The following is a 21,961-nucleotide window of genomic DNA, read 5'->3' as shown; positions in this document are numbered from 1 at the left end:
TTTTAACCGTTTTCTCAACCTACACTGCCACCTTCAATGATTTGTGCACATATACCCCCAGATCTCTGTTTCTGTACCCCTTTTAGAATTGTGCCCTCTATTTATATTGCCTCTCCTTGTTCTTCCTACCAAAATGTATCACTTTGCATTTTTCTGCATTAAATTTCATCTGCCACGTGTCTGCCCATGCCACCAGCTTGTTTGTATCCTCTTGAAGTTCACTGTTTACTACCCTTCCAAGTTTCGTGTCATCTGCAAATTTTGAAATTGTGCCCTGTACACTCAAGTCCAATTCATTAATATGTATCAAGAAAAGCAGTGGTCCCATCACCGACCCCTAGGGAACACCATTGTGCACCTCCCTCCAGTCCAAAAAACAACCGTTCACCACTACTCTCTATTTCCTGTCACTTAGCTAATTCTGTATCCATGTTGCTACTGCCCCCTTTATTCCATGGGCCGCAATCTTGATGACAAGCCTACCGTGCGGTACTTTATCAAATGCCTTTTAATTATTAAATTCTAATTATTAAATCAGAATTCTAATAATTCTGATTTCAACAGTAAGCTTTGAAATTATTGCCATAAATTTATTATTTATACTCAATATGTGGTGTCAGTCAAAACAAATTTAAAGATGGACCTCTTATGACAAAATTCACTTCGCAACATGGAATGACAAATAAATTATGACACTATTTTGGCTTTACCAAATCACAAGGAGTAGGTTATATTCTATAATATATTATCTTTGTAAACATGTGAGCCTAGGCGTTCCATACTGGTTTAACATGATCTGGGTGGGGTGAAGAATCTGGAGTGGAATTTCCACCAGGTTTACGCCCCTTCCTGTCTCAGTCAGAAATTCCGATGGATGGGTGGGGGGTGTTTCTTCTGCCACTCTCCCTTTTTGTGACATCACATTTGAAGGCAGGACTGTCGGGATGCCAGTTTCACTCACCTTACAGCCAGCGGTAAGTTCACCAGCACAAAGTCAGCATATTTATTGTATAAAGGCTGTAAGTGGGCTCCACATTACCAAATCCCAACAGTAACCGATCTTAGACACATTGATTATCATTAGGTGATTAGCAGAACAATATGGATGAGGCACCAAGTAACATTTTACTTTTTGAGGAGTTAGGCCAGATAAGTAAGGTGCTGCTCTGAAATCCTGCTGACTGCATGAAGTGGGAGCCCATTACTGACACAGGCACTTGCCCCTATTATTTTAATGAAGTGTGCCTGCGATTTGAGACAGGGTCAGGGTGAGGGTAGGCAAAAGTCTCGCACCTACTGTACTTCCAGTGGTGCAGCAGAGTTTCTGGAATTTTTAGGCCATCGTTTTCAATATAAACTCTGGACCAGGTTTTGTTGCAAACTTGTAACAATTTACAAAGAATATATATATTATAATGCACAGTGGTATATATAAAAGAGAAGAACATTTTAGCAAGTTGCTAGAAACCAATACCAGTTCATAATCCCTTTATGACCCATTAAACAATAGCTGTGAATTCTAAATAAGATGACCTCTTCTCACTAGATGCAGCCCAGAGGATTCAGGCGAGTACTGTGCATTAGCTACAAATGCTCTTGGAGAGGCATCATCATATGCTACAGTTATTGTGAACAGTAAGTCATGTCTGTTTGTCAATTAACAGTTGCAGCAACTTCAATCTCTGACAAGTGCTAAAGATCTTTATATGTTATAAAGAAAAGGTAAGTAATCTGACATACCATCAGTGCTCAATAATTAGACTGACAATAATTTGTGTGGATTTTTACTCAAGCTTATCAGCCTTTTAAATTTGACAAAAGAAACTGTCTTGGAGACTGCCATGATCCAAAGGACATGAAAAGGCTTTCCTCTGTAGAGACTGAAATTCTCGTTTCAGAGATTTTTAGTTGTTGTTTAACAGAACATCGCATGGCCTGTAGGAACCTTGTATTCTTGGACAACTTCTCCTTGGCCCTGATTTTGAGATCATTGTACCTCTTATGGTGTTGTTACGCATCTGTTGTGGGTGGCTGCAGTTAAACTGGCCATTTGCATTGCTGTGAAGTGGGGAGAGGGGGAACGGGATGGCAGAACGTCACACCTCCACGTTCAAACACGAATACGGAGCTCTGTTTGCTACCAAAAGGGTATCACCCTCTGACGTTTGCCTGTGACATTTTTATTGATCGAGAGCTCAACTAGTTCCTGCGTGGTTTACATTTTTAAAACTAGTTCAAGCTAGGCTTTTACACTGGTAGCATTCATACTGCCATTGGTGTGAAGTCAAAATTATTTGAGACCTTCTATAGGAGGTTGTCTTGTTCTGGCCTAGACTGGAGTGTTACCCTTTGCTTTTGGCACTGGCGCGCCAAAAGTATTGATGCAGTACCTGTGCCAAAGACAATGCAGCTCTTCTCTTCAGCTTTATGATAGCATGTGTTACTCAATCTTTCAGCTCCAACTTCCTGTCAAATCTTGTTTTTGCCCCAGGCCTGACACTTATCAAAGATCTCTTGTCTTTTGTACTTCCTCATTGAGAATAGCAGACTTTTCACCAGGGAAACTTACATTTCTCCACCTAATATTCCCAGTGTTTTGAAATGTCCTGCAGACATTTGCATCATTATTGTGCATTTGCTTTGTTTTTTGTGATGTTGCCTATTGCATAATATTTCCTCAGAGTGGGCTGAAATTATTGGACTTGTGTAAGGTACAACTTTCCACAAATTGAAGCAGAAAAGAGGTAGAGAAAAGGAAACAAATTGATAGTAAAACCATAAGTTAGCAGTTAAAACTTCTGAATAAGTAGAAAATATCACAGAACAGAGGAGTGCAACCTGAACCATGTGCTTTCAAACATACACTACATACAAAATACTTAGCAATTTTAGTACCTTTTCCTCCTAGTGTTTGAACTACTGCTGATAATATATCTTTGTATTTACCAAAATTCCTTCACCTTCTGTGTTTGTGATGATTTACAGAATATAAAGACTCGGATTCAGGAGGTGAATCTATCATGCTGGAACGTAAGTGACCAATGGATTTGGAATAGTTAACCCCTTCAGGAGTGGTCATCGCTATGGTATTGTAAACTAGGACTGTCATGATTCAGTCAAACATAGGGCTCGATTTTACCAGGCCTGCGGGTTTCCGGCGGGTTGGGTTTCGGGAGCGTGGTCAACACGCTCGGTGAAATTAGTGGGTTGCCCGCGCGATCGTAGCAGGCAACACACTGATAGGAATCAATTACCTGCTCCTCCGGGGTCCGCGGCGCTGGCCTGCGCGTCGGTCGGGCTGCGCATGCGCAGTACGATCTGTCAGCTGGAGGCTCTCTAGTTAAAGGGGCAGTCCTCCACTGACAGATGCTGCAACCAATGGAACAAATTGCAGCATGGAGCAGCCCAGGGGGAAGGCTGCTCCCAGTTTAATGATGCCTCACCCCAGGTATCATCAGATGGGGTGAGGAGGAGGGGGAGGACAGAGATCTTCCACCCGGCGGGCGGGAGGAAGCGGCCTGCCTCTGCCACCAAGAAGGCCTGGCTCGAGGTGGCAGAAGGGGTCACCTGCTCCACCAACATATCGCCCACCTGCATACAGTGCAGGAGGCGCTGCAATGACCGCAGTAGGTCAGCCACAGTGAGAACACGAAGTCTTTCCCCTACACTCCGTCTGCCACAACACTGCCCCCACCCCACATCTCCTTCGGCACCGCCAACACTACTCTGTCACATCACCCTTCATACCCACTCAAACCCCATCCTCATCTTACCTCCACCTACTCACCTCGCCAGTACTCATCCTGCCACTAACACGCGACCCAATCCTCATACAATCTCATTGCTCCATCCCATACTCACCCTCTTGTGCATCTCCCTCACGGCCAGCCTCACTCAACCTGCCACCACCTGTGCTGCAGCCACAGGGCATGCATCACATATGTGCAGTAGGCAGCGTAAGGCAAACGTGTCGTCAGCATGAAGGGGGTGCACAAGGGTGTCTGAGGGTTTGTCCTGGGTGTTCCTTATATTGAATTTCAGAGCAACAACCAGCACACATTATATTGACACCACCACTGCCATGTCTCCGCGAATCCTGTCCGTTGTGTCCAATAATGCCCGCTCCTGGGTATCACTATGAGGACCCACCACTGATGCCACCCATCGTGTTACTGCAGAGTAGGTGCAGGTGTATTTGCAGGGCTCTTCCACGCAGACGACTGAGAGACATCGGCGGTGTAGCTGGCTGCACCCTGGAAGGATGCGGAGGAGAAGTTGTGGAGGGCAGTGGTGACTTTGACAGCGACAGGTAAGCAGTTGGTGCTGGGGCCAGCCAGGAGCAGCTCGGCATGAAAGAGCCTGCAGATCTCCACGACTACATGTCGAGCGAATCTGCGCCTCCCTGTGCACTGCTGCTCGGAGAGGTCCGGGGAGCTGCGCCTCGGTCTGTGGACCCTGTGGTGAGGGTAGTGCCCTCTGCGATGCGTCTCTCCCTGCGGTAGCCCTCCCTCCTGCTGTGCAGGTGGGCGTGCAACAACGCCGTGTTGGGGGGCTCCACGTCTCTGCGGCGGACGGCGTGGACTGCGAGGCCGCTGGGGCTGGTCATGCTGTTCGTCCTCCGAGGGTGTCCATGCACCACCCATCTGGCAGGTGTTGGTCTGAGGGGTTGTGCAGGGTAGGTGGGTGGTTCCTCGGACTGGGGCTGCGGTTTCGTGTCGGTCTGTCCTCTGGCTTGGCGGGGGGTGGTGGAGGGCAGGGGTTGCCCTATGTGACGCGGTGGCCTCCTGCGTGGGTGAGGGCTCTCCCCCGTGGAGTGCACCTTGGCACCTGCCACAGGCTGCTGGCTGCAACACGCCTGGTTGGAGAGAGACTGTTTCCCCCAGTGTGTGAAACTCACTGCCTTGAACCTAAAATCCCACACTTCCTCTTTTGACAGCTGCTTCAGCTCATTTAATGACCTCAACAAGCAAGGTAAGTACTCTCAAGTGGAACCCCGCTGGCTTTAATTGCCTGCGGGATTCCCACCAGCGGGGCTTGCGCGCGCAGCCCCGCACGTCAGCGCGGTACCCGGAAGTGGCCGGGATTTCGGCGCGATCCGGTCACGTGACCGGATATCGGGATTTTCGGGGGCCCCCCCCGCTGGAAACCCGCAGGAAACCCGACGCGAAAATTGAGCCATAGTATCTGTTTTACCTTTGGTTTGTTCAGATGGCTGAGCATCATGTTGGTTTATATAATCATAGTCTAAATGTAGAAAAAAACAATTTATATGTTATTTCAAACTTTTGTGGGCTAAAATAATGCTGTGCAACATTAGCCAAAGTGTTAACACATTTATATGAAATTCAACTGAATTATATAGATAATGCTTTTGGTAAAATAACAGACAAAAATAGTTCAAACATATGCACTATTATATGTTGTATTAATATTACACAGCATAATTTCAATCCGATAATCTTCATTTACAGCATGAACATGGATGACTCAGACACTGCTTGCTTGCTAACTCACTCAATGCTCCCCAGCCTTTCACGGTGACTGATTGATTTTTTAGTCATGTGTAATATATACACAAACAATTCTTCAGCCTATGCTCCAAATTGGTTTGTACTCAGAGTCAATGGTTAGGTTAACAACATAGCAGACTTGGCCCATTGGTAGCACTCCCAACGCTGAGTAAGAAGGTTGTGGGTTCTAAGCCCCACTCCAGAGACTCAAGTACACAACCTAGGCTGATATTTCAATGCAGTACTGAGGAAGTGTTTGACTGTCAGAGGTACCGTCTTTTGCGTGAGATATTAAACTGAGGGTCAGTCTGTCCTCTCAGGTGGATGTAAAAGATTCCATGGTATTATTTGAAGAAGAGCAAGGGAATTCTCCCAGTGTTTGTCCAATGTTTGTCCCTCAACCAACATCCCTAAAAGAAATTATCTGGTCATTTATCTGTTTGTGGGACCTTGCTGTGCAGAAACTTTCTGCTGTGTTTGCCTTCATTGTAGCAGTGATGACACTTCAAAAGTGCTTCATGGGGACATTGTGAAAGGTGCTATATATATGCAAGTTCTTTCCTTCTTAACTGTGTCAGCCCAACAGTTCCGCTTTGTTGGTTTACCTAGTCATGGTCGAAAGGCAATTTATTTCATATTATCTATGCCAGCCATGGCCAGGACTAAGAGTTCACCAACAGTTGCTAATGATGAACAGTCATGGTTGATCAGGTTCTTTTCAGGTGCTACATCAGTTGGAAACAAGTTGCCTGTCCAGTGATGAGGAAGTGAATTTTGCAATGTTTTTCTGTCCTGTATTCTGTGTACCTGATGTCTATAGAGCAGTGTTGGCAGAAACCTCGGTGCTGGCAGAAACTTTGGAGATATGGTCACTGTCATAACATGCCTTCCTCGTGTAACACTTTTTAAAAACTATAGTCATTGTATCATTTAAAGTTTAGGATAGTTGCAACAATAGCTTGCACTTATATTGCACCTTTCACATAACAAAACATCTTTACAATTTTGTTGGGAGAAATGAAAGCAATAACCTTTTTCTTTCTGATTGATTTTGGCTTTGAATCATTAAACATTTTGCACAAGCTGACATACATGGATGTCTTTTACACAATTATATACAAAAATAAGCCATACACAACAGAAACATAGAAGTTTACAGTACAGAAGAAAGCTATATGGCTCATCATATGCTGGAATAATTTAAAACTAAACCCACTACCCTGGCCTCTCCCAATAGCTTTGTATTTTCCTCTGCTTCAAATATTTATCAAATTTTCACTTAAAACATGCCTCAACTACTCACTGTGGCAAAGTATTCCATGCTCCAACAATGCACTGCATAAATAAACTTCTCCTAAACTCTCTCCTCACTTTTTTAGTGACAATTTTAATTATTGGTCCCCTCATCTCCGACTCCCCAAACAGAGGAAACAGTCTTTCCCTAGTCACTTACTTAATGGGCTGAATGGCCTGTTTCTATGTTGTAACATTCTTTGATTCCGTCACTGCACTGTATGCTTTTATTCGTAAATTATATGTGTAAAATTAATTGAAACTAACCACTGTACTTCTTTCATGTTTTCCTCAGCCACTCACATTGAGCCAGATATTGACATTGTTGATGGGTTTGAAACTTCTTTTGGTAAAGAGGGCGGTTCTCTAGCCCTGATTTGCACCTTTTCGTCAACCTTGACAAGATGCCGGGGAGAGTTCTGCTGGCTTAGGGATGGTCAGTGTTCTTTGAAATTTCATTTTTTACTGGTAAATTTCTACCTATACTTTTCTTTGTTGCACACTACAAAGAAGATGTTTTACTGTAACTGAACCCATTCTATGCAGCTATCCCTGGAGGTTTAGACATGTTAAACATCTCTAAGCCGCAATGATATTTACATTCAAAATTTAAAAACGTGTTGAATATAATACTTAATAAGTAGTGAATGTTTTTTGCAACTTTCAAAGTTTATCTATTTTATATGACATATCATCTGCAAGATTAACTATATGAACATTATAAAGTAGAATTGTCTAAGGTTAAGCTCTATTCCTCGCAAACTAGCAGAGTAACATAAACTCTTGGTACATTACATAGAATGACATAGCCTGTAAATTCTATCAGGTCTATGCTGGTGTTTATGGTCCACACAAGCCTCCTCTCACCTTACTTCACCTCACCTTTTCACCATATCCGTTTATTCCTTCCTCTTGTAATTATATAGGTTCCCTTAAATACATCTATGCTATTCGCCTCAGCCACTCCATATTGTAGTGAGTTCCACATTCAAACCACTCTCTGAGTAAAGAAGATTCTCCTGAATGCCTTATTGGATTTATTAGTGACTATCATATTTATGGGCCTTAGTTTTGGACGACCCCTTATTATATCTTTAAATATTGTTTCAGCCCTCATGTGGTTTAAATAATATTTTAACATGAATAATATCATAATGTGATTATTGCAAACTATTTAGCAAAATTTAAATCAGGAAACCAAGCCTGGAAATATTAAAACACATTAAGGCAGATTTTCCTCTTATGCTTGAGTGCAAAGGATCACCTAGGCGGAATGCATAGAGAAAATCTGCCATGGACAATTGGAGCCCCATAACTGATCCCACCCAATTTTATACCCATTAATTTACACGGATGCAAATTGGGCAGTTTCGGTTATGAGAACCTTCTTCTATGTGCTCTGCCCAGGTGATCTTTTGTATCCAAATGAAAGGAGAAAATCTGCTGTATTTCCTTTAACAAAGCAAATGTTAAATCAATTTGTTTCTTACAAGCAAAATGACTCAGAAATATGCTAACCCTTCACTATAATACTGTCTTGCACAACACAACTTCTAATGTGGCATACAAAACTTATGAATTCTTCTCTAGTAGAGAAATTCTATAAACTCTTTCTATAATGCACCCTTTGCTGTACAATACTGTTTGTCAGCTCCTAAAGAAGCCTCTATAATCAGGCTTTTGTAAACTATGTGCCTGTATTCATTTAGCCCCAGATACATTCACCAGCAAATTATATGCAACACTTAAGCTACGTGTACAGCTGGGAAATAGAGAGGATGAAATTTAACTTCGGTGGGGGCACAAAATGGGCAGCAGTGGATCAGTCACCCATTATACACTCCGGCTAATTTTCTTTTTCATTGACTTCGACGGAGAGGAAAACCGGGTTGGATATGTAACATGGGCCGATCCACTATTGCCCGTTTTGCGCACCCCCCTTCCCGCCCCCACTGAAGTTGAATTTCACCCTCAGAATGTTTTGGCATTATCTAAACAGGAGGTGATGATATCCACATCTTGTTTACTTGCTTCGTACAGCACAACTAGTCGCTGTCCCACAGGTAATCTGGGGTCTGGAGTACACTTGTAACAGTTATTTGCTGAGATAGAGCTGTATTTAACTTTAAGGCCACTGCCGAGATACATCTTGTGATAAGCAGTCTAAATAGGCACATCCTGAGGTTAATCAAAGGGTTATCATTGAGGGAAGATTCTATAGGTTGGGAGCTGCTTGTAAATCCTCAATGCCTACCCTTTTGGAGATGCAGGTTATCAACATCAGAAAAGGCATTACAAAATGGCTAGCTTTCCCTCTTTTGTTTATATTTGATATTTTGAAGTGTGACATCTGAAGTGTGACGAATGTCTGCCAGTTGCAAGGCTTTTATTTTTATTTATATTTCCTGTATTGTTCACTGTAAGACAAAGGTTAAACTGTTTCAAGGGGCTGTAGTTATGGAGGAGAATGGAAATAGCCATTGTAAGGATTTGGAAAGATGTTTGTGAGAGATCTGCTCAAGAGACTGAATTTAAGTGTTTTTTGATGGGTTCCTGAAATTAAATAAACAATATGTATTCCTTGCCCATAAAGATAAAGAAGTAAATTTGCTTCTCGCACCTACTAAGTCACATAAATAATGTGTGCATTTAACACTGGTTGTATAATATAATTGAATAAAGCTACTCACATCAATTTTCCCATTAAAGTTACCTCTGTTCATGCTTTACACTGTTTTTATACAAAACCTGAATTCACATTTACTTGCTCAGTCCTAATAGCTTTTAGTGCTATCAGTGCTCAGACCTTTTTCATCCTGGACTGCAGAGCAGGGGACGGAGCTTACAAACAGGATGTCCTGGCATTGCTAATCTTGTCAATTCTGAAAACAAAGTTGGTGTGTGATGCACCTTCCAGATCCAAAGTGTGATATTGTTCATTAGCCTCAGAAAGTCAAGGACCTGAAGCATCATTCTGAGAGTTGAAGTGCACAGGTTGCTTTCAGACTGACATTGTGCATTCTAGGAGTTTTGTCCACAGCATGCTCACACAAAGTGACACTGATTCATTCTGAGTCTGTTACCTTGTTGAGTTTCTTTATTTAGCTGCCAGTGGTAGCTCTGGGAAGCCCCATGAACTCAAGTCCCAAACTTGTCAGCGAAAGTAAGATCTCTGATGAAAAACGATGGCACTATTGAAAACACACAAAAGCTACCTCTACAGGTAAATCTGTTAATTTTCTAGTGATTTTAATTTTTTTATGTCTTTACTATTTTAGAAACCGCTGTCCTCAGCTTAGTGACAAAACAAAACAGTGGCCAAAAAGATTTTCAAAAAGTATTTGAAATAATTTCATTGGTTTCCGTTCTCCTTCTTGCTGTTGATAGATGTTTACTGATTGATATTTCTGGATTAGTAGCTTTTGAACTTCACAATTGGTAGTTTTTGTTCCCACTTGCTGTATATACCTGTTCAATTGTGCTTTATCAATATTTTATGAAAGTGATATTTCAATCAATCTCGTGCGAGTGTGACATACACTTTCAAGAATGCAAGATTTAAAATGTGGCACTTTGTGTTGTGTCAGGAATGTACTGGATATAAAACTTTTACAGATAAATAGATATTTGGGTTGGCTATTACTGAATATTTAACACTAAATACAAATTGAAAAAAATAATAGCTATAATATTGAAACTTTAAAAAAAGACTTAAAAGAAGAGTGGCACAGTGGATTAGAGCTGTCACTTTTGCCTTTGTAACTTAGGTTCAAATCCCATCCTCAATAGTAAAAAGGAAGATTATTTTTCTCCTCTCTCTCTCCGCAAGAATCATTTGTGAAATTAGTTTGGGCACTCTTAACATAATTTGTGAGCATCGATCCAACAAGGTAAAACTGCTTATTATTTGGTAGGAACAGGTGCTATTTGACAGTACTGCCGCCAAAAAGTCAAAAGAGTAATTTGTTTGGGGAATGAAAAAGTCACAGGGGTGCAGTAGGACTGTTCCTCTCAGGTTAGGGTTAAGGTACATTGTTGGACTTCAGAGGGGCTATTTATCATGCATCTAACCCATGTTACATCTAATACAAGAGTGCTTGATGTTGACAATGGGTGAAAAAAAATTGATGAAAGATGGCCATTCACAGGCACCATCATCCTTTACCTTGATGGGGGCAAAAGTCATCAACAAAAAAGCTTGAAGTAAACTAAAAGTGATTGATCCCCTAGTAAACTTCATGTCCTAGATGTTGTAGGTCAAATCACAGTGTATCTAACAGCTGAACCAACTGGAATAATGAAATATTGGACTTTCCATCAGAGCACCATAGGTAGGTCTCTGGGATGACTTATGTCAGTCTCCTGTCATCTGGATCAGAGGGCTACAGAAATGTGAGATTTAGACTCTGTGGCCAACTTCTCCATCTTTATAGCTATGATAGGATGCAATAAATAATCTTTTAAAGGGAAGGGAAAACAGAAAAATAATTACTAATGTTGTGAAAAATGAATATTCCACTTGTGACTAAGGTTGCAGATTTTAATAGTTATTGTAATTACAGGTATTTTGCTGAAGGAGTCCAAGTGGGTAAAGATTGAGAGCTCTGATAAGTCTACCAAATTAACTCTCACTCACATCCATAAGGAAGATGAGGGCCTCTATACCATGTGTCTTCTTACACAGACTGGCTATAAGGAACACAGTGGATATGTGTTTGTCAGAGGTATGAAACAAGTACAACAATTTTTACACTTGCATACTGATGAAGTTTTTAATGTTTCTCTTCACGAGGAAACTGTATCCTGTTTTAAAGCGGTACATTTATAGTTTACCATAAATGGAGTTTTACGGAACACTGGCCTTGTTACTTTGCACTTTCTGTCATCATTGGAGATGCTATTATTTCTCCTGCCTGCAAGCCATTCTGGATAGGTTCATATTATAGAGTATGGCTTGTGCTCTATAACTATGGTATATAGATCTCTGCAGCACTTTAGTTGATTCAATGGTATAATCAATCACTGTTGGACACCCACACTCTGGGAAATTTGTCCTACTGGACCCCTCTCTCGGCAGTTCTGATGATTGGCTGGTCAGTTTTTTTGGGGTGTGATTCCATGTTCTTATTCTTATAGGAATGTGTGAAGTTTCGTAGACTTTGAAATGAATTGATACGATTTACAATATGGGGATGAACGGATGAAATACCAGCCTATATGATATAGCGTACCTAGACTTCCAGGAAGTCTTTAATAAAACTCCAAAGAAAAGACTGCGACTGAAGCTTAAAACAATGAGTATTCTAGATAAAACAGGTAGATAAGGAATTGGCTGAAAGAGAGGAAGTAGCAGGCACTGGATAGGAGAGCAATGTCTGGCTGGGGGGATATACTCAGTAAAGTGACCTGTGATTGGTGCTGAAGACTATACTGTTTCTGGTCCAAATAAATGACCTGATTTCAGAAACCCACTGTAATTTGGTGATATTCACTCATGTTATTAAACTAGTGGTTCATTATGGAGGGGGAGGGGGGTGCAGTTGAATCTGTTGAAGCAGTCGAGGATCAACTGAAGGACCTAGACAACATTTGCAAGCAAGCCAAACTATGGCAGATGAAGTTTAATACAGATATATGTATATAAGTGAACTACCTAGAGGAGAAACTGAATAAGGTTTAACAGTGATAGTAGATTCTATAATGACCTTGACCAGTCATTGCAGATCAGCAATTAACAAAACAAATAGAGCTATTTAAGATTGAGTTCACGATGCTGAATCTATAGAGTTCTCTTACCAGGATACACCTTGAAATGGTGAATACTGCAATTATTTTTGGTCACCAAAATATACAGGAAGCACCTAAGCTTTGAAAATGGTGGAAAGGAGGTTGCTGGAGCTAATCCCTGGTGTCAGTGGACTGAGTTGTGAGGAGAGGTTAGAAAAATTTGGACTCTTCAGCCTTAAAAAGAGATGTCTGAAGAAGTATATAAGATAGTAAGTAGAATAGAAAAGGTTAATCCTGTGCACTTTTTCAAGTTATACCAACAACTATTATCAGCTTTCACTTCTTCACACAAAGAGAGATTAATACCGAGAATGTTCTTCCAGGTAATGAAGGCAAAACTCTGGAGTCATATCAAAGGTGATTGCTTTTACTGTAGAGATAAATCCTTTCTGTTCTTTATCTATATATTTATTTATAATTAATTAGTGCACAATGCCACATTCTTTCTCCGACAGATGCTCCAGCTGCAGAACCAGGAGCGGCAGGTTCACCGCTGGATGTGGAATGTCGTGATGTTAACAAAGATTATGTGTTTATTACCTGGAAACCACCAAGTGCTGATGGAGGGAGTCCGGTGATTGGCTATTTCATTGATAGGTTGGTAATGGTCATTTGTGTCTGTTCACTTTCATGGAATATACTTCATCAGACAGCCCTGCTTACCTTAATCAACAGCAGAATTGTGTAAAATCTGGCTGGGGACCAGATTTATGAATATATCCCTCACCAACTGCTCAATTCCAGGTCATCAAAAGCTCTGCTGCCAATAATCGCTGATGGCTGCCAATACCAAACACAGTGCTGTATCTGTTGTTTTAGATCAATGGCAGGCTGCCAGCATTTACCAAGTACCAGCATTGGAGTCATTGCAGTGATGGGTGTTGCAGATGCCAAAAGCTGGCACTTGTTTGGGCAACTTAGTACAGTGGCTATAACATTTTCTCTTCAGTAATACATCTCAATGGATCAAAGCCTATTTTAGCTCCAGAAATATTTCAGTTATATTGAGATGAGACCGTCGCTGTATTTACTGTGGAATGGGAGACTGCAGCATAAAACTTATCCCAATTTGACAACACTGATAGCTCAAAATCCCACTCACATAGATGATATGAATAGAGTGCTGTGAATGGAAACATTGCACTGTGCTTTTTTAAGACAGTGCATGGAAGCCTTTCAAACCATGGTGTCATTCCTTACATTAAAGTGTTTGATGCTATCAGTGGGTAAAATTAGGAAACTGTCCCATTTGCTCTCCGTTTTACCTGGATGGGAAAAACACACACACAGTAAATTATATCATCTTTTAAACTATTCATTATGAAAATGACAAAATTCCAAATCATTTGAGAATTACGTTATTTATCAGACCTAAATAATTCAATTAAACATGAAGGAGTCATGCAAATTAACCTGTGGTTTCTTGGCAAAGCACAAATGTTTTTTTGATCTGTGATTTTAGGTGTGAGGTAGGAAGTGGCAAATGGATTCAGTGTAATGACGTTCCTGAGAAATTGTGCAAGTTTCCTATTGTGGGCCTATCTGAAAACCAAATATATCAGTTCCGTGTTCGGGCACTCAACAGCGCAGGGATCAGCAGGCCTTCTCGGCCGTCTGAACCGGTGACCACAATCGATCCTACTGCTGCAGACAGAATAATAAGTATGTATAATCAATAGAAGCAAATCGTTCATTTTAATCAGCCTTGTTTGAATGTTTGGTCAAAAATGACTATCTTGAGAGAATTGAACTATTCTACATAGGCATACTTGTGTAACATCTATTACATGAAAAATGATGAATGAGTTGCAGCATTTGATCTTAAAATGCATTGAAACCTTATAAGACAGTCTTTGTTCCCTCCCCCTCCCCTCCCAGATCTACCAGCGATGCTTATTTCTGCCACCAAGCTTATCTGAGCTACAAATGGCTATAAAACGGCATTCTCCCTCAATTGTTTCCCACTGCTTCCTCCTTCACAGGACGCAACAAATCAAATACAGTGCTCCTCAGAGACTTTCCCTTCACCCGCTGAGATTGAAATCAGATCATGGAATAGCTAATGGGGCAAAGTCAGTACTATAAATGAGTGAAGGGCGGCTCACACCCCTCCAAGTTGCTGAGAAGGGAATCTGGGTCTGGCCGAGGGGAGGGCAGCTCGAACCTTCCCCTGCACAAAAGGAACTCCGGGAATGGTGGAAGGAAGGGCACTTCATCGCCCATCTCCACTGACGGCGATATCAGGGACTGGTAGAGAGGAAGGTGGCTAAACCCCCTCCAGTTCCAGTGAGACAACAGAGTAAATTTTAACCCCCAAGAGCGGGTGGGTTGGGGGTGGGTGGGCAGAGAAAATTCTGAGAAATCAGAGCGGGACCTCATCCCGGTTCCAACACACCCACTTCCGGGTTTAACCCAGACACGTTTGGATGCGCACCTGCTTCTGACACCTGGAAGTCCCGCTGGCATTTAAAGCCAGCGGGCTGATATTTAAAGGCCAATTTAGGCATTTAAACTATTTAAGGGGATTAACTTTTTGTGTATTTAGTTACACAAACGATTTTAACTTTCGCTGAACGTGTCTCCCGTGGCTTCTGAAAAACGCCATGGAAATGGAGGAGATTTACAGCCGACCCTCATTTGGACCTTTAAACCAGTGATTGACACATGCGAAGAAAAGGTGAGCTTTCGCTGCAGCAGTTCTCTCAGACAAACCTTTGGCTGGGAATTCTTTGTGTTTAGACTGAGATTTCTCTGTTCACACTGAGAATTCTTGTGTTCAAACATATTTGCCTACATTTTGGACTCCCTCAAACTGACAACATCAGGATGGGGGTGGGTGGGGGGGGCACAATGGATTTATTCTACAGTACATCTGAGGAGGAGGCACGGCATGCAATTCTGGGAGTTGCAGGTGCACAAGACAGAGGTGCACCACAAGAACCTGGAGAAGTGCAGAGAGGGGACCAATGGAGAGACCGAGGTCGCAGAAGTCACTACCTACGTGAGAGGATGTACAGACAGAGGCTGAGCTTCCTGGACCTCCCTGAAGAGCAGTGCCTACGCAGGCTCAGATTGAGTCGCCAGGTGGTCGCAGACATCTGCAGGCTCCTTCATGCAGAGCTGCGCCCGTCTGTGCCTGGTGGCTACGTATTGCCCATCGCAGTTAAAATCACCACTGCCCTCAATTTCTTCACCTCCGGATCCTTCCAGGGTGCCAATGGTGAGATCTCCAGGGTCTCTTGGTCGTCTGCACATAAATATACAACAGGTCACGGATGGCTTGTTTTCCAGGGCATCCAACTACGTCAACTTCCCCTGCGATGACATTAGCCAGACTGAGAGAGCAGTGGGTTTCAACTCTCTGGCTGGCTTCCCACGGGTGCAGGCTGCAATTGATTGCACACACGTAGCAATCTGAGGACCTGCACATGAGCCAGGACTGTTCATCAACTGAAAGGGATATCACTCCATCAATGCGCAGCTGGTTTGCGACCACCAGATGAGATTCCTGCAGGTATGTGCCAAACTCCCTGGCAGCTACCAAGATTCCTTCATTTTGCGTGAGTCCAACATCCCGGCCCTCTTCCATGCACAAGACACACTTGTGGGATGGCTCCTTGGAGACAAGGGATAACCCCTGCAGACGTGCTCATGACACCTGTGAGAAACCTCACCAACGAGGCACAGCAGCGGTACAATGACAATCACATCACCACCAGGTCTGTAATTGGACAAGCCATAGGAATGCTGAAGATGAGATTTAGCTGCCTGGATTGATCTGGGGGAGCCCTTCAGTACTCACCAGTGAGGGTGTGCAGATTAATAGTCGTGTGTTGCGCCCTGCACAACATTGCTCAGCAGAGTGGGTTACAGATGGAGAGCTCAAATGCACTCCTGAAGCATCCGCATCTGCCGGTTACATTGAAGAAGACGATGAGAAGGAGGAGGACAAAGACGGGGAACCCATCGCCACAGCAGCAGCGCACATGGATGCTCGTGATGCCAGGGATTCACTCATACCTAACAGGTTCTCATAAGGAGATCTGCAAACTGAAAATAGTGATCTCCTCAGACTGACTGGAACAACCACCACCAACACCAGCCTCCTCCCCCCCGCTAGCACAAAACAGTCCTTCAACCACGCATACACCCATTGTACAGGCACCTAATGGGTGGCCCCATGTCTTGCCATTCATGATGAAGCACATGAAAGGGTGCTTTCACAAAAGGGACTCAAGAATGTGCAAGATGTGGCAGTGGTGGTGACAAGTATAACATTCAATGTGCATTTAACAAAAAACAAATATAAATGAAAAACATGACAGTCTGTCAGACATCCTTGTGCGTACCCTTGGTGATTACAAAACCTTAGCCTTCCTCTTCCCAGTGCTTCTACATGGTGCATCTTCTGTGGCTTTAGCAGAGGTAGTGGCAGATTGCTCAGATTCATGCCCCGACTGCATAGATGCTTTAGGCGTACGACCTCTGCGTTTTGGAGCCCATGACGGCCCTGCCAAAGACTGCTCCACCTGCACCTGTTCAGGGGCAGACTGGGCCATCAGGAGAAGAGGCAGCATTGTGGGTACTGGTTGTGGGGGGGGGGCAACGGGTGAGACGTGGGAGTGCTTTGAGTGGCGTCCACACTTCCATGTTCCCCATCGTCATCATCCCTCTTCCAGGCCGGTGCAACATCACTCCCACCAATCTGCTGGACAGTAGGCTGGTGAGGAGATGTGGCACCTTCTAAGGCCATGGATGAAGTTTCTGTCTGTCTGTTTAAAGGGACAGACTTGTTCCCATCCAAACTCCTCATAGCTGTTGTCATGGCCTGCATAGACTCATTTGAGAGCCATGCTTGAAGCTCAGTGGAGGCTGCCATTCTTTCCACTGAAGACATTCCCGCACTTACCTGCACCACCAATCCACTAGCGATGGAGTTGGACTCCTCCATCCTATCCCCATTTGTGGGGAATGTGCGCAACATCTTTTTCATTACCTCGCAAAAGTGGAGCTGTACCTTGATCATTCCTGCTCTCAACGATGTCCCCTAGGGTTCATCATCTGAGTCCAGCTGAGCAGAGCTTGGCGACGAGTGCGACCTCGATGCGGACTCTCCACAGCTGGCGCTGCCACCAGTGTCTGCTTGTTCACACTTGCGAGTGTTGAATCTCCAGGTGACAACTCAACTATCTGCCTAACAGGACCCACCAAAGTGCGAGTATCTGAGCTGGTGCATGGCTGGATGTGAAGTGAGGGTGCACCCTCAGAGGAATGGAGCTCCTTTGAGGAATCGCTCTCTTCCATGGCCCGTGCCTCCTCATCGATTCTTGAAGACCCTGGAAGAGAACATAAAGCAATATTAAAAATCATCACAGAAGTTAGTTTGCAATGAGCATACTGAGGTGTGCAACAGGTCAATCATGATGTGTGTGATTGATGTTAACATTCTGTCACCAGCCGTTTGCGGGTTGCCAGTCTCGCCATCTCCGATGGCCAGGTATTCAACATTGTGGCTGAAATCAAACACTTCCTCCTCCGCATCTGTCAGAGACACTATTTGTGGTGGCCCCCCTCTGGTCCTACTCCTCTCCCGTGCATTTTGCGCTCTAGACGGGGAGAAAGAACAAACGTGTGAGTGAAGGTTATGTGGTCACCCGATGGATGCATTGTTCACTTGAGGCTGACAATGAAACAGATGCATCAGAGAGTGTCTATCAGCAGATTCTCCACATTGCACAGGATTGGGGTGAGTGGGAGTGGCGGGTTCAAAAATGGGGAGGTGAGGAAGTGCACAGAAAATTGATGATGCACAGTAAATTGATGATGAGATTTGAGTGGCTGTGAGGAGTGATGTGATGGAGTAGACTTGGCAAGACAGAGTGGGGTGTAGGGGTGTTGGATACTACAGGATGTAGGTGAATCAGTAACTGTACTCACTTTTCTTAACCTGGTTAGATTATTAAAGCGCTTCCTGCATTGTACCCACGACCTTGCCACTGTGCTCCTGCTGCTCAGGTTCTCTGCCACCTCCATCCATGCCTCTTGGTGGCAGAAGCAGGGTGCTTCCACTGATCAATGGGGTACAGTACCTCCCTCCTGCTCCTCATACCAGCCAATAGCAACTCAAGCGAGGAGTCGCTAAATCGGGGTGCTGCCTCACACCTGTGATGCTGCATCTCTGAAGATTCCTCCTTTCTCCCTCAAAATCCATGGTTGCAATGGCCCTTTAAATACTCCAGTTCATAGCCTGCCATTCAGGTGCGCAGTACGCCCGCTGCACAGCTTGGAGATGTGAAACCCGGAAGGAACATTAAGGGCCTTCAATTTAGTCGCGATCGCTCGAGCCGATGCGCAGAAACTTTTTCCGGGTTTCCCACGTGACTATTCACCCATCCACTGATTTCCCGCCGCCATGTTAAAATTATGCCCAATATTATTGAACCCCTCCTCCTCTTCTCCTTCTCCTCTCTCATCCTCCCCTCCTCCCTCCTCTTTCTTGTCCTCCTTTCCTCTCCTCCTTGCCTTCTCCTCCATCTGGATCTAATTCCGTCCCCCCATCCAATTTGCTCTTTTCAGTGAACATCCCCTGATATCACTCATTCTGTAACATCCTGAACAGTCGCACCAGGAATTTTCATGGTGGATCTCCTGATCTACTGGTATAACTTTGGTGGAACCCAGGAAAAATGGTGTAAACGGCTAAAAATGAAAATTACACTGTTTGTCGACAGTTTCTGCTGAAGTTACAGAGGGAGATCGGGAGAATCCCATGGATATTCTCCCCCTCTGTCCCTTAGGAATGTGTCAAAAAGCTGTTGGGTCCTTTAGGAAGGGGGGTGTGCAGTCCTATTGTCTTTGTGTGTACCATGAAGCCTCAGGGGCCACATATAAAGTTTACATCCATGCTCACATTGATTTTCATATGTCCTTAAGTTATTGACACTAACAGATATTAGGATTTCATAGAATCATAGAATGGTTACAACATGGAAGGAGGCCATTCAGCCCTTCGAGTCCATGCCGGCTCTGGGCAAGAGCAATCCAGTTAGCCCCGCCCTCCCGCCCTATCCCCGTAGCCTTGCAAATGTTTTCCCTTCAAGTATTTATCCAATTCCCTTTTGAAAGCCACAACTGAATCTGCCTCCACCACCCCCTCAGGCAGTGCATCCCAGATCACAATCACTCAATGTGTAAAAATGTTTTTTCTCATGTCACTTTTGGTTCTTTTGCCAATCACCTTAAATCTATACCCTCTGGTTCTTGACCCCTCTGCCAATGGGAACAGTTTCTCCCTATCTACTCCATCCAGATCCTTCATGATTTTGAATACCTCTATCAAATCTCCTCTCAACCATCTCTGTTCCAAGGAGAACAACCCCAGCTTCTCCAGTCTATGCAAGTAACTGAAGTCCCTCAAGGGCTTCAACTTTAATGACAAGCTTCCTGATCATTGTCTCGGCACATTTTCCAGCAAATGCAGATATGCCAAAGACTAAGGTTTAACGACTCCTTGCTTGAGTTGCTACTGACCAGTGTAAGGAGCAGGAGGGACATACTGTACCCAGCTGATCAGAGGAAGCGCCCTGCCTCTGCCACCAAAAAGGCCTGGCTCGAGGTGGCAGACGAGCTGAGCAGCAGAAGCACTGTGGCAAGCTTGTGGGTATAATGCAGGACGTGCTTTAATGACCTAACCAGGTCAAGAAAAGTGAGCATAGTTATTGATTCACCTACATTCTGTGGTGTGCAATACCCACTCTCACTCTGTCTTGTCAAGCCTACTCCATCACATCACTCCTCACACCCACTGAAGTTTCATTATCAACTTACCTTCACTTTCTATGCACTTCCTCGCCTCCCCATTTGTGAACCCACCACTCCCACTCACAGCAATGTGATAAATCTGTCTGATACTCACCCTCTGATGCATCTGTTTCACTGGCAGCCTCACCCAAAGCAATGCATCCAACGGGTGACCATGTCACCCTCACTCTCTCTCACGTATGTTCTTTCTCCGCTTGTAGAAGAGAGCGCAGAATGCATGGAAGAGGAGTAGGACTGGAGGGGGGCCACCACAAATAGTGGCCCTGACAGAGGCAGAGGAGGAGGCGTTGGAGTTCAGCCGCAAGGTTGAATACCTAGCTGTCAGAGATGGCGAGACTGGCAACCCGCAAATGGCTGGTGACAGAACTTTAACATCCTTCACACGCATCATGAATTGATGTTATCAATGATTGACCTGTTGCACACCTCAATATGCTCATTGCAAACTAACTTCTGCGATGATTTTTAATATTGCTTTAAGTTCTCTTCCAGGGCCTTCAAGGATCGATGAGGAGGGACATTGCATTGAAGAGGGTGATTCCTCAGAGGAGCTCCACTCCGCTGAGGGTGCACCGTCACATCACATCCAGCCATGCACCAGCGTAGATACTTGCACTATGGTGGGCAGATAGTTGGGTTGTCACCTCGTTATTCACCACTCATAAGTGAGTACGAGCAGACACCGGTGGCAGGGGCAGTTGTGGAGAGCCTGCGTCGAGGTACGCACTCCTCTCCGAGCTCTGTTCAGCTGGACACAGATGCTGAACCCCAGGGGCCATCGTTGAGATTGAGAATGATTGAGGTACGGCAGCAACTGTGCAAGGTATTGGAAAACATGCCACGTACACTCGCCACAATAGCGGTGAGGATGGAGGAGTCCACCTCCAGCATTAGTGGAACGGTGGCACAGGGAAGTGTGCAAAAACTCACCTTTTCTTCATATGTGTCAATCACTGGTTTAAAAGTCCAAATGAGGGTCGGCTGCAACTCACCTCCATTTCCATGGCATATCTTAGAGACCACGGGAGACACGTTCAGGAGAAGTTAAAATCGTTTGTGTAACTCAATACACAAAAAGTCAATAGGATTTAGTACTTTAAAGACCTAAATTGGCCCTTTAAATATCGGCCCACTGGCTTTAAGTGCCAGCAGGACTTCTGGGTGTCAGAAGCGCGTGCACATCCAAAAAGGTCTAGGTCAAAACCGGAAGTGAGCGCGTTGGAGCTGGGATGCGGATGCTCTGAAAACTGAGTATTTTTACTGCCCACCTGCCCCCAACCCACCCGTTTTTGGGGGTTAAAATTTACCCCACAGAGTTTTGAGTGCTAGGAATGCATTTTGGGACTTCACGTGCAAAGGTCAGCATGTGTTTAAGGCTCTTCCGCCCATTAATTTGCTACAGGACCGCACTTCGAAAAATCTGTGTGTAGTGAATGAGTAATTTACACTTACATCTTAACTGGAAAAAGATATCATGACAACTAGAGTGACCTAAGAATGTAGGTGACCAAAGAATGCTGAGGCCAAAGGACTCAGAAGCAACTACCTAA

General features: G+C 44.1%; 1 protein-coding gene across 1 annotated transcript in view; it reads left to right on the top strand.

Moving 5' to 3' along the window:
• The window catches only part of myom3 (myomesin 3), an 86,818-nt gene that overhangs the window by 8,912 nt on the left and 55,945 nt on the right, over positions 1–21,961 (top strand). Inside the window, exons 5-10 of the mRNA XM_068006672.1 lie at positions 1,547–1,635; positions 2,986–3,030; positions 7,099–7,239; positions 11,366–11,527; positions 13,046–13,187; positions 14,053–14,252. Coding sequence (XP_067862773.1) covers positions 1,547–1,635; positions 2,986–3,030; positions 7,099–7,239; positions 11,366–11,527; positions 13,046–13,187; positions 14,053–14,252 — 779 coding nt within the window. The remainder of the gene's footprint in view (positions 1–1,546; positions 1,636–2,985; positions 3,031–7,098; positions 7,240–11,365; positions 11,528–13,045; positions 13,188–14,052; positions 14,253–21,961) is intronic.

Source organism: Heptranchias perlo, chromosome 26 (genome assembly GCF_035084215.1).
Source record: "Heptranchias perlo isolate sHepPer1 chromosome 26, sHepPer1.hap1, whole genome shotgun sequence".
In the NCBI taxonomy this organism is placed as follows: Eukaryota; Metazoa; Chordata; class Chondrichthyes; order Hexanchiformes; family Hexanchidae; genus Heptranchias; species Heptranchias perlo.
Note: the sequence above shows the minus strand (reverse complement) of the source record. Positions and strands in the feature narration are given on the sequence as shown.